The sequence below is a fragment of the Ananas comosus genome, linkage group 3, assembly GCF_001540865.1.
Source record: "Ananas comosus cultivar F153 linkage group 3, ASM154086v1, whole genome shotgun sequence".
Lineage (NCBI taxonomy): Eukaryota > Viridiplantae > Streptophyta > Magnoliopsida > Poales > Bromeliaceae > Ananas > Ananas comosus.
Window position 1 is genome coordinate 12,150,146 of NC_033623.1, and position 13,960 is coordinate 12,164,105.

At 33.6% G+C, this 13,960-nt stretch overlaps 1 protein-coding gene across 1 annotated transcript; it reads right to left on the reverse strand.

Moving 5' to 3' along the window:
- Positions 8,221–10,911, reverse strand: LOC109707956 (probable methyltransferase PMT15). The gene is given in 6 exon segments (XM_020229502.1): positions 8,221–8,621; positions 8,713–8,790; positions 9,601–10,192; positions 10,195–10,269; positions 10,482–10,700; positions 10,784–10,911. Coding segments are annotated over 5 exon segments (1,140 nt in total). The 5' UTR covers positions 10,648–10,700; positions 10,784–10,911; the 3' UTR covers positions 8,221–8,392.

Below are 13,960 nucleotides of genomic sequence, written 5' to 3' on the forward strand. Positions count from 1 at the left end.
GCATTTACTAATTTTTCTAATTTCTAGTTAAAAAAGAAAATATTGATTTTCCAATGGGAATGTTCTGAGATTACAAATCTTCTATTTTGGATTATAAGCCTAATATAGCTTTTTATTTCAATTTTATTTAAAAATTTAAATAAAACATTTAATAATAATTTGTTCTGTGTGAAATTCTTTTATGTGTGATTAGAAATTAAAAATTTAGCTCCTTCTCTATGCAAAAATTCGGTACCTATAATTTAATAGGAAGATATCTTTATCGACTCTTTAATTAATCACAATTAATTAGCCAAGTGCTTTAATAATTAGTAGTAAAATTAGAGCTCCACTCGTTCTGGTGCTAAATTCCGATTTTGCCCTTGCATGTTTCTGGTAATAACAGGAATGTTGTTAGTCTCAGGAATACAGAATTCTTCGGCAAATCTTCGGCAGCATCTCTGTCGCCTGCAGTGTCGAATAGCGGAAAAGCGATTCCATGCACCGCACTCCATAGACCGGGATCCCAAACAACTAGGAATGTCCATGGATATGGATATCCGAAATTTTCTTCAAACCGAACTCGAATGAAATGGATATATTCGATGCTAAATGAATATGAATATTAAAAATAGAAATTTGACGGATATAAATTCGGATATGAATTTTGACTGTACCCGACCCGAACCCGAACCCGACCCAAACCGGAATTTATTTGTATTATATAATATATATATATATAAAAATTTGATGTTATATTTAATTTGTATTTTAAAAATTTAGATTTAATATAATATATTTTGAAATATTGAAAAAAGAAATAATTGTTTCGGGTTTAAATTTTTGGGTACAGGTTCGGTTCAGGTTTCGAATTTTTGATCGGGTTCGGATTTGAATATCGATTTTTAAAATCCGTCGGGTTCGGATTCGAGTTTGAGTCTCAGTTTTAGAATCGGGTTCGGATTCGGGTTTTTGAAAATCCGCCTTGAATCCGACCCGTTGATATATCTACACACAACACTAATTTCAAAACCTTAAAATTTAATTACGAGCCTCCTACAACCTTCTAAAAATTTATATCTTTAATTTTTTTTTTTACATGTAAATTTCGAGTTTTCTACCATCTGCACTAAGGAAACAACCGATTCATATCTTTAGAAAAAAAAATTCTAAAATTTGGCGATCACAGTTTGGCCCCTAGAATTTACCAATTCCTTCATAATTTTTTAAAAATATTTTCATTAAATTTTATGTTTTTAAAAAATAATTAACTGAGATATAAATGATGTAGTGTAATTAGTAACTACTAGACGGATAACTTCCTTTTATCGTGGGAGGAAGCTTAATATGTAGCAGTTATATCATTTACAATTAGGTCTACTGCTATTTGTACTAGGAAACAGCTAATTCCTATCTTTAGAAAAAAAAAAAATATAAAATTTGGCTGTGGCACTTTGGCCCTAAGAGAGTTTTCCACTTTCCTCGTAATTTTTAGAAAAATATTTTCATTAAATTTTAATTTTTTTAAAAATAATTAGTTGAGATATAAATGACGTGGTGTAACTATTAGACGGAGAACTTCCTTTTATGGTGGGAGGAATTCTAATATGTTGCAGTTATACTACTGTATTTACAATCAGCCAATTATATATCTGTTTTGAAAGAAAAGTATAAAATACTATGTTTGGGATGGATAGATTAAGAGAGAGTAATTTGATAAACGAGAAATTCGATAATCAGTCAGTCATACGTAACTAATATGACCGCTGCATTTTTATTTTTTTTTCCAGCGTGGACTTGCATGTGTTAGCTTCCGTAACCCAACGTGACCTGAAGAAGGAATTCTACACTGTCACACTTGCACCACGTCATCAATAACAAGCCAATCACATTTCTTCTTTTCAAACAAAGATACAAAATTTTTTTTATTTTGTAATCATGATGGGACATATATTTCTGAAAAAAGATATTTGATTGATTTGTTATGCCACGTCACTAATATACGGCATTTTAGAATTTTTCCACTTGGAGACCCTGTACATGCATGTACGGGTGGGAAGCCCTTTTCACTCCAAAGCCGAAAGTGCATACTTCCGATTGTGACCCAGGATTGCAGCAGCGTAGAATTGGGGCCCGTGATCACGTTCTCTCATCCAGAAAATGACTCCTAATATCGCAAATATTGGGCCATGCAAATTAGTCTGTTTGTGCGGAGGCCTACTTACTAGGCCATGGTATTCCTCTTCGCCCAACAAATTCACGTATATATATTCTTCTTCTTTTTTTTAAAAAAAAAATGTTTTGGTTTGAACGCTTTAAACTACTGCATAAAGTAGTGAAAATAGAAGCGAAATTTCCATAATTGTTTTTCTAATTCTTTCATTCTTACATTAGCCAAACACAAGTTCATCAAAAGTACAGTGAAACTACATAAATGCAGTAGAAGGGAGTTGAGTGAATCCCGCTGGTTCGAACAACTATGACCTGATTTGCCGATGTTGCTTCGAGCTAAAGTTAGGTGTAAATCTTACATTCTATTCACGAGAGTTTAAGTTTATAATACTAGTCTTGTCATAACTTTATATTTTTAATGCTAAACATTCAGAAGGGGTGTTTTAACTCGTAGGACATGTTTGGTTCAAAATGAAAATAAATATTAAAAATAGAAATCAGAATGGACTGGAATTGAAACAGAATGATAAAATCTTTAATTTGTTTCGTCGGTAAAAAGAATCATAGTCATAATCATGTTTAAAATAAAATTCAAAAAGATTAAATTTTAGTTGAAATTAAATTTATTATTCAAATTCGTAATCACAATTTAAACTTAAAATTTAAATTTATAATTCCAATTTAAATTCAAAGTCAAGGCTTAAATATAAAACTAAAATTCAAATATCAAACTTATATTAGAATTTAAACTTGAATTTAAAAAACTTAATTTTGAATTCATAATTCAATTATATATATAAATTTGTAATTTAAAATCGAATATAAATTAATGCTTGAATGTAAATAATTATTGTGCAAAATAATTCTTTTCTCAAAGCATATTCCTTCCTTGCTAAACCATTTTAAAGGGATTCCGTTCTCTCCGAAATAAAAATCAGAATACCCATCCCTCGATCCTCATTTCAGGCGTCAAATCCTTCAAACCAAATATGCTTTTAAGGTGTGTTTGGTTCGAAGTCGGAATCGGTATCGAAATTGGAATGAGAATAAGCTGCAAACAAATTAGAATGATTTATTATCTCATTATATTTGGTTCGCCATCTGAATTAGAATCGAAATGAACTATTTCATTATCTATGTTTGGTTCAGATAGATATCAGAAATATAATCAAATTAATATGTCAATTTTATCTTTATAATATATTAATTTAAACTTAAACTGAAAATTAAATATTAAAAATTTACGTCAAAATTTTAAAATGATGTTAAAATTTTAAATATATTTTTTAAAAAATTAAAAATTAAAATTGAACTGATAATTCAAAATATAAAACTAAATTTTGATTTATTCAAATTCAAACTTAAAATTATAATTTAAATTTCAATTTGAATCGATAAATTTAATTTAAATTTTAAATAAAATTTGAATAAAATTTTAGATTTTAAATTAAATTTAAATTTAACTTCAAATTTATAAATTAGATTCGAAATGCTTAATTAAATTTTAATTCTTAATTTAAGTTCAAATTAAAATTAAAATTTATAAATATTTTTTTTATCTTAAACTTTTGTTTTAATTAAAAAATAAATTTTAAAAAATTAAATTTAATCCAAACAAATCCGTTCTGCCAGAATTCGATTTCCACTCGGGCATCCTACGCCGAATTAGAAAAAAGAGTAATTGGAGGGGTTCCCATTTACCCAGGAATCAAAATCGAGATAAAAATTCCACGTATTAAATATGAACAAACAGATTCGTCCATTCCAGTCCCAGGATGAAAAGGGATGGACCAAACCTGCCTTCGATTTTTATGGTGTAGATTTTGTATTTTATTTTTGGATGTCCAGGTACTACTTTTCTAAGCTACGTAGCTATTTGGAACTCATTTGTGGAAAATCAATTCTTCAATTTTTTTTTTTTAGTTAGAGAGAGAGAGAGAGAGAGAGAGAGAGAGAGAGAGAGAGAGAGAGAGGGGCCGATAAAAGCAGAATGTGGTAACTGCCAAACTACAAACTTGATGCTACAGTATAAAAGAACATAGTAGAACATAAAGACAATATATATATATATATAGAGTGTGGCTAGGATGCTTATGGAAGCACGGAGGGCTCCATGCTTCCACTTTGTTTTCGATGTTCGGACTTTTGAATCGATGATCGGCTCCGTTAGACTTGATCTAGAGTATTTGAAGTATCTAAGAAATAAATTTTGCGATTTTTCGATATCATTTGCCTAGTGATCGAAGTGGCTTAAAATCAACGACTGAAAATAAAAATCTTACAAAATATGATGATATGACATTAAAATTTTAGATCAAAATTATTGATCTTGTTTTATATGGTATAAAGAATTTTCTATCAAAATTTCATGTGATTTGGATATTTTTACACCGTTAAACTTGCAACCGGCTCACCACGGCCATTAAAATTATTGATTTTGAACCCCTTCGATCACTAGGCAAATGATATCGAAAAATCACAAAATTTATTTTCGAGGTGCTTCAAATACTCTAGATCAACTCTAACGGAGCCGATCGTCAATTCGAAAGGCCAAAACTTCGAAAACAACTTGGAAGCATGGAGGGCTCCATGCTTCCATAAGCATACCAGCCCACTATATATATATATATATAATGAGAGAGAGCTAGGCTGGTATGCTATTAGTAGTACGGAGACCTCCGTATTACTAAGTTGTTTTTAATGATGCGACTTCCAAATCGACGATCGGCTCCATTAGACTTGATCTACACTATTAAAAGTATTTGAAAACTAAATTACATAATTTTTTGATATCATTTAGCTAGTAATCAAAAGATCTCAAAATTGACAATTTTAATGGTTGATGTGATGTGTTTGTAAATTTAACGGTGTAAAATAATTCAAATCTGATGAAATTTTTATAAAAAACTTTTTTTACTATTTAAAGTAAGATCAGTATCTCTGTTCTTAAATTCAAGTCTTTTTTTTATTATTTTTTATTAAATTTTTATTTTTAACCGTTTATTTTTAGACTACTCGTTTGATAGGTAAATAATGTCAAAAAATTATGAAATTTAGTTTTCAAATATTTTTAATAGTGTAGATCAAGTCTAAAAGAGCCGATCATCGATTTGGAAGTCAGAATATTGAAAATAATTTGGTAGTACAGGAGCCTTGGTGCTACTTTCTTATTGAATTCTATACGCAAAAGCAACTTATAATTAACCTACAGTTAACATTGACAGAGTCGGCGTTGGATATAAATATGAGTATTTAGAAGCTATACGAAGTCGGCGTTGGTATTACTCCAATGAGAGGGGCGTACGTCACTTTTATGTGGTGTTGTACGTAATTTTGTTATAGCTTAGTTTAAACTTGAACATAAGTGTCGGAAACCTTAGTTTTATTAATAATAAAAAATAATAATTATTTTTTAAAAGATTAATCTATTAATATTATTCATATTTAATATTTTCTTTCACGTTCGGAAAATTAGCTTTTCTCGAGATTATATATTCAATATTTTTTCTCAAGTTAGGTAAGGTTGAATTAAATGAGAGGATATAAGTTTGAATTTAATAGAAGAAAATTAATTATACGCATCCCCGCATCTGATATATAAGTTTGAATCAAGTGGGAAAATTTTTGAGATGCAAGCTTGAATTAAATGGAAGAAAAATATTTTGAGGTGTGGTTGAATTATATCTGGGAGATGTTTTTTGAGATGTAATTTTGTAAGAAATTAATTATTCTAGAAATTTTGAGACACAAGCTTAGAAAAAATAATCGTTATTTTAAAAAAAAATTAAACTATCGAAAAATAATATTTTTAATATTTATATTCAATAAATTAAAGATTATGAAAATGTGAGGATTGAAATCAAAGGCCTTAAAAATTAAAATACTCAGAATCGTTGTTTTCGACCAACCTTTTGGATCCTCTAGCTAAGATCCAGGTATTACGATGGGGATTTAAGAAAACTATATATGTATATCCAACTACTTTGGATAAATATATATGTCACGCGTCTAGACATAGTATATATATATATGATTAATATTAAGGTTAATTGTGTTGGTAGCCCTCTGAATTTTTATTAAAGTTTTACTTTATACTCTATTATTTAAATATGACATAAACACCCTCTAGCCAAACCATTGTAAATATTCCAAATTAACATATTTTTTCATTTGACGTTGATTTTACTGATGAAAAAATAATTTGAACATCATCAGGTAAATAAATTTTGAACCCATGTATATACTGAAAGATAAGTAAAAACTTACTTGTTATATTAAGTAGATGGTTAAGGCCTCACTTGATTTTCTTTTTTTTTGACTTGTCTTCGGTGTTATGATTTTTTTTTTTTTTTTTTTTCTGAGAGATAGATAGCACGCTACTCGCTTCGTTTATTTCATTTAGAAATAAATTTAGCTGAAAATGTGAATCAACTAGGATTCGAACTTGGGTATCGGGTACCAACCACCAAGCCCTTTGCCACTTGATCTAGAAACGGTCGTGTGTTATGATCCGTTAGCCTGCATCACTGCATTGCACTCCAATTTTTCTTTTTTCTTTCCAAGGAAAACCTTGGATGTAGGAATTACAAGCAATCTAGTACTGCCCCTCCTATAATATATAAAAATTATATAACAAAATTTATTTTCACAGCAAATATCCTTTTCATTAGAAAAGAAAACTTCAGGAAGGCCAAATTTCTTGTCAAAAGAAACGTCAGCTATCGACCATCCCTAAAGCAAGTGGCGAAGAATTGATGGTTGTTATCTGAGACCCAAGTTTGAACCTTAGTTGATTCACATTTTTCGCCAAGTTTATTTCTAAATGAAATAAACGAAGCGGGTAACGTGCTACCTATCTTTAAAAAAAAAAAAGAAACGTCAGCTTAGTATCCATATTTTATTTTTTTTGGATAAATTGTATGTTTGGTTCTCAAACTATGATGTAAGTGACACTTTATAAATTTTAATTTTTTATAATTTCAAGATCAAACTTTTAAAATTACTGCAGTCAAATCCCACAATCTCTTCCGCATAATATATGTAGTCAATCTAATCCTTTATTCTTGACAATGGAGGGAGAGTTTCTTTTTATTAGTATTATTATTATTATCAATGTTAGTAAAAAGGGCGAAACTCGATCCACACAAAACCTGTAAGATCAGTGATTACTAAAAATATATTTTTATCTATGAATCTAAATAGAGGGGCAATGTTATTAGCATGAAGAGCAAATGTTAATATCGATAGATAAATTTATTAAAACTGATTTTTAAATTTTGGCTAAATTTAGTCGAATTCAATAAATCTAAAATGCTTTCCAATGGATCTCGTTGGTGATGCTGCTATAATGCAAATATTTTTTCAAATTAGATAATATTGTGAGAAAAACGGGCATTGCCGAGCCGGGTCGTAATTAAGAATAGTTTATATGTTTGGGCCTAAGCCTACCAAACCCGATAAGCGACTAGTACTTTGACTGGGCCTCTCCTGGCCCATTAGAAGCCCAAGGCCATTTTCAAGATTTGGTATTTATTAACTCAAGGTTAAAAATGTGGTTAAATAAATTATTTAATTGTAAAAAATTAAAAGTTAGAAAAAATAATGCAAATAGAGGTATGCTAGGAAGCCTTCCGTATTTCAAGTTGTTTTCAATTATTAGACATCTAACGACGATCAGTTCCGTTAAATATAATCTACGGTATAGGAATTATCTGGAAATTAAATTTTGCAATTTGTTTGCTTCGTTTTCTTAGTAATCTAGTAGCTTCAAAATGAATGGCTAAAAATAAAAGTTTCGTAAAAATTAGTGGTAAAGCACTTTAATTTTAAATAAAAAATATTGATCTTACTCTTAATGTCAAGTAGAATTTTTAATTTAAATTTTTATCTAATTAGGATTGTTCTACATTTTAAACTTACAAACGAGCCGCATCAGTCATTAAAATAGTTATTTTTGAGACCTTATGATTATTTGATAAATAATGTTGAAAAATTATATAATTTGATATCTAGATATTCTAATAACGTAAATCATATTTAACAAAATTGGTCGTTGAATCGGATGTTCAATCATGAAAAATAAGTGCCTCATGTTCATTCAAGTAATTCATGTAAACTTCACTACCCCTTCCTCCACATGTCACATGTGCTACACCAACAAAAGTCAAAATTTAATGAGCTATAGTAACCAAAAGAAGAACAAAACAAACCCATCAAGTTAACAAAAACGAACTCCATGTTACTACTGATCTTGGTTCTGGTCCTGGGCTGTCCAATATGTCTTCACAGCCAAGAGCAGCTTCTCCCTGACCAGCGGGCCGTCTTCGTGGTCGGCGATCCGGCTCTCCCACCGCATTCTGTCCGCAACATTTTTGACCTTCACCAGAATATCGACGTCGTCGCGGAAGATCACTGCCCCCTCCGGCCTCAGGATTCTATCCATCTCCAAGAGAATGTCTTCCATTTCACATCTATATACTCGACAAAATCAAAATCGCACCGTGTCAGTTTGTTAAATTTTCCGTCAGGACATTTGATTTTTGGTCAATTTTTCATGCTAACCTGTCTTTGTAGAGGCTGAACACTGAATCAGCATGAAGAAGATCATAAGTTCTCGGATATGTAGACATTGCCTCGCACCTGCAATGAAGCAAAATTTGCTACATGCATGTAACTAAGATTGTCTACATTACACAATGGATTAATTACTAGCATTTATCTATCTTCTGTTGCTATTGATCTTCTATCATATCAATCATTTCAATCAATCCCTTCCTGTTTGAAACATATCTATCAGATGGAAATGGCTACATCAATTAATGTTTTGATTCATGTTTGCTACGTCCGTGTTGAATCTTAACCATGGCAACTTCTATTATCAATGCTAGATTTACAATTCACTCTAATAAATTTGTAATTCTATAATTTTACTTAGCTAAATGGTAACTTTACTATACTAATTTTATCACCTTTTTTAATAAAAAATTTTAAAAATTTTGTTTAAAATCTCAAGATTATTAAATTATAAGTTGTAAAAATTACAATTCCTTTCCTTCGTAGACCTAGCTAGCTCCAATTTGATAATATGATGAGTAAAATTATCATTTTTATACTCTGGAACATTCAAAAAATTTAAAAAATACTTTTAATCTTTTTTCTTTTTATGTGATATAAAATTATGGTTGGAACCATCATCGAGAAAGTACGTGCGCCGATGGTTGCAACGGTCATTTTATATCATTGTAGTAAGAAAAATTGTAAAAATTTTAGAATTTTTAAAATATTTTCTAATGTAAATATGTTACGTTTAGCTATCACTTGGTTGAAGCAGCAAATAAACTTTTTACGGCTTAATTGTAAAAATCATCAGTAAGGTAAGAGAAAATAAAAAATAAAAAGAAAATAGAGTAATAAGTGAACTAAACTGAACACAAGAGCTCCAAAACTCACCAATCGTGGTACGTGCCGATGAGCCCGCGCTCGTAGATCACACCAAGCGTGTCCACGGGGGCCGCGGTGGGCACCACGTTCATGACCCACACGGGCTCGCCCACGAGCGCGGCGGCGAAGCCGCCCAAACGCGCGTTCATGTCGAGCACGTTGCGGCGCCGCCGCAGCTGCTCCGCCGCGGCCGCTTTGTAGAACCCGACCCTCCTCCTCCACGCCGCCGCGTCCTCCGCGAACGCCTCGGCCGACACTCCCGCGACGCTCCCTCTCACGATCCGCGGCGGCGCCGCCGCGGCGCGCTCGGGCCACCGCGCGAGCTCCCCGCCCGCCACCTGTTTGATGTTGTGCGCCTGAGGCAGCGGCGTTATGCAGGGCTCCATTTTCGCGTACCAAGCGGCGTCGGGGCTCGAGTCCGCGGGGCAAAACCGGGGGGATCTGAAGATCCTGCGGGTGATCTTGCAGTGGATGTGGTTGGTGGGCTTCCGCCAAACTGCGATGTCGCCGCTTTCTTTGATCTTTTTCCAGCAGAGGCTCCTGGTTATGTTCTCGATTGCGGATTGTTCGGAATTCAAATCGTCTTGCGTTCTCTCCCNCAATTGATCGGCGGGCCCGAGAGGATCCAGTACCCCCCGGGCCGCAGAATGCGGTCGATCTCGATCAGGTATAATCCGTCTTTTTCATCAGGATTAAGAAAATCAACAATGGGGGTTGAATTGCACTACTAGCTAATTTTGGATAATTCAAAATGAATTGATAATCTTATCAGTTTAAGATAATGTAACTACTATATAAGCCAACAAAACCACAATCTTAAGATAACACATCAGCTGCTGCACAAGTAAATTTTAATTCACGGAAAAGAGGAGATGAGAAGATGTCGGTACCGTAGAGATGCCAGGGGATGAGGCAGCGCGAGCAGTGTGCCATGTCAAAAGCTCTGGCCGGGAAGGGCAGGCGGTTGGAGGCGAGCACGCCGATCATGGCCGGCACGCCGCGCTCCAGCGCGAACTGCACCTGCGCCTCGTGCGTGTCCCTCGGCGCCAGCGACATCGTCAGGATCCCTCGCGACAGCAGGCTCGCGCCCCAGCTCGCAACCTGCAGCTCTGATACCATGTTAATAAAAAAATCGATCTGATATGAAACAATCTGATGTCAGAGAGAGGATCAGGATCAGGCGGCTCGGTACCCCGCAGCCGGTATCGATGGCGGTCCGTATCGACCCGTCGCGGAGCGGGATCAGGCGGCCGATCTCGTCGATGTACGCATCGGCACCGTTCGGAAACATGGTCCCGCCGCCGGGGAACACGAACTTGTCTCCCTCCACCTTGACCCAATTCTGAACCGCCTTCTCGACAGTAAGCTCCTTATGCGGCACGTTGGCGAACCACGCCGCGCCGCGGCTCTCGGGCCACGGGGGCGGGCTCCGGTATCCGGGCGGCGCCGGGACCAGGCACTTGAGCTGCTCGCCCTTCTCCGGGCAATGCCGCTCTCTATAGATGAGCCGGTCCCGGTCGAACCGCAGCGACCGGTCCCGGTCCTCGCACGGCGTGTACTCCGAGTACCTGGCGTCGCACGCCGCCACTGATTAGAAACGGCGTGTGTTATGATCCGTTAGCCTGCATCACTGCATTGCACTCCAATTTTTCTTTTTTCTTTCCAAAGGAAAACCTTGGATGTAGGAATTACAAAGCAATCTAGTACTGCCCCTCCTATAATATATAAAAATTATATAACAAAATTTATTTTCACAGCAAATATCCTTTTCATTAGAAAAGAAAACTTCAGGAAGGCCAAATTTCTTGTCAAAAGAAACGTCAGCTATCGACCATCCCTAAAGCAAGTGGCGAAGAATTGATGGTTGTTATCTGAGACCCAAGTTTGAACCTTAGTTGATTCACATTTTCAGCCAAGTTTATTTCTAAATGAAATAAACGAAGCGGGTAACGTGCTACCTATCTCTAAAAAAAAAAAGAAACGTCAGCTTAGTATCCATATTTTTTTTTTTTTTGGATAAATTGTATGTTTGGTTCTCAAACTATGATGTAAGTGACACTTTATAAATTTTAATTTTTTATAATTTCAAGATCAAACTTTTAAAATTACTGCAATCAAATCCCACAATCTCTTCCGCATAATATATGTAGTCAATCTAATCCTTTATTCTTGACAATGGAGGAGAGTTTCTTTTTATTAGTATTATTATTATTATCAATGTTAGTAAAAAGGCGAAACTCGATCCACACAAAACCTGTAAGATCAGTGATTACTAAAATATATTTTTATCTATGAATCTAAATAGAGGGCAATGTTATTAGCATGAAGAGCAAATGTTAATATCGATAGATAAATTTATTAAAACTGATTTTTAAATTTTGGCTAAATTTAGTCGAATTCAATAAATCTAAAATGCTTTCCAATGGATCTCGTTGGTGATGCTGCTATAATGCAAATATTTTTTCAAATTAGATAATATTGTGAGAAAAACGGCATTGCGAGCCGGGTCGTAATTAAGAATAGTTTATATGTTTGGGCCTAAGCCTACCAAACCCGATAAGCGACTAGTACTTTGACTGGGCCTCTCCTGGCCCATTAGAAGCCCAAGGCCATTTTCAAGATTTGGTATTTATTAACTCAGGTTAAAAATTGGTTAAATAAATTATTTAATTGTAAAAAATAAAAGTTAGAAAAAAATAATGCAAATAGAGTATGCTAGGAAGCCTTCCGTATTTCAAGTTGTTTTCAATTATTAGACATCTACGACGATCAGTTCCGTTAAATATAATCTACGGTATAGGAATTATCTGGAAATTAAATTTTGCAATTTGTTTGCTTCGTTTTCTTAGTAATCTAGTAGCTTCAAAATGAATGGCTAAAAATAAAAGTTCGTAAAATTAGTGGTAAAGCACTTTAATTTTAAATAAAAAATATTGATCTTACTCTTAATGTCAAGTAGTTTTTAATTTAAATTTTTATCTAATTAGGATTGTTCTACATTTGAAACTTACAAACGAGCCGCATCAGTCATTAAAATAGTTATTTTTGAGATCTTATGATTATTTGATAAATAATGTTGAAAAATTATATAATTTGATATCTAAATATTCTAATAACGTAAATTATATTTAACGAAATTGGTCGTTGAATCATATGTTGAATCATGAAAATAAGTGCCTTATGTTCATTCAAGTAATTCATGTAAACTTCACTACCCCTTCCTCCACATGTGCTACACCAACAAAAGTCAAAATTTATGAGCTATAGTAACCAAAAGAAGAACAACAAACCCATCAAGTTAACAAAACGAACTCCATGTTACTACTGATCTTGGTTCTGGTCCTGGGCTGTCCAATATGTCTTCACAGCCAAGAGCAGCTTCTCCCTGACCGCGGGCCGTCTTCGTGGTCGGCGATCCGGCTCTCCCACCACATTCTGTCCGCAACATTTTTGACCTTCACCAGAATATCGACGTCGTCGCGGAAGATCACTGCCCCCTCCGGCCTCAGGATTCTATCCATCTCCAAGAGAATGTCTTCCATTTCACATCTATATACTCGACAAAATCAAAATCGCACCGTGTCAGTTTTTAAATTTTCCATTTTTTTTTTTTTTGAGATATAGGTAGCACGCTACCCGTTTTGTTTATTTCATTTAGAAATAAAATTAGCTGGAAATGTGAATTAACTAGGATTCAAATTTAGGTCTCAGGTATCAACCATCAAGCCTTTTCTAGGAAACGGTCGGTAACATAATTAAATATTTGTGCACGTGGTTTGATGTCATGTAGGACATGTAGTGGACCAAGATTTGGAAGCTCAACCGTACGATTACTATAATTCTGTCCCCACCACCCAACTACCGTATTATGTGTACATAAATACGTAACATACGTATTATAGTGAGTCATTAGTGAGTAACAAATTAAAGCTATTCTCTTTTGCTTTGTTAAGCCTAAACATTAGCTAATAATTAAATACTAGTGTAGGGCTCGCGCTTTGCGGCGGGTAAATAATATTTTATAAATTTAAATATTTTAATTTATACAAATTTTAATAAATAATTTGTAGTATTTTAGCAAATTTAAAAATTTTAATTTATACCCAATCCAAACCGGGCCTAAGTGTATCAAATATGATACAGGGGATTATTTTCTGCCTATATAAAAATATGTACTATATCATATATGTGTAATAATAAATTATCTATAGATGAACATATCAAATCTTGGTGGCATTGTGTATTAAAAATTAATAGAAAAATATAAAGAAAAAAAAACCAATTGGTTAACTTACACTAAGTTTTTAATTGATTATCTTATTCTCTAATCAAATGAATATATTAATTTGATCAGATAAATCTACTTTTT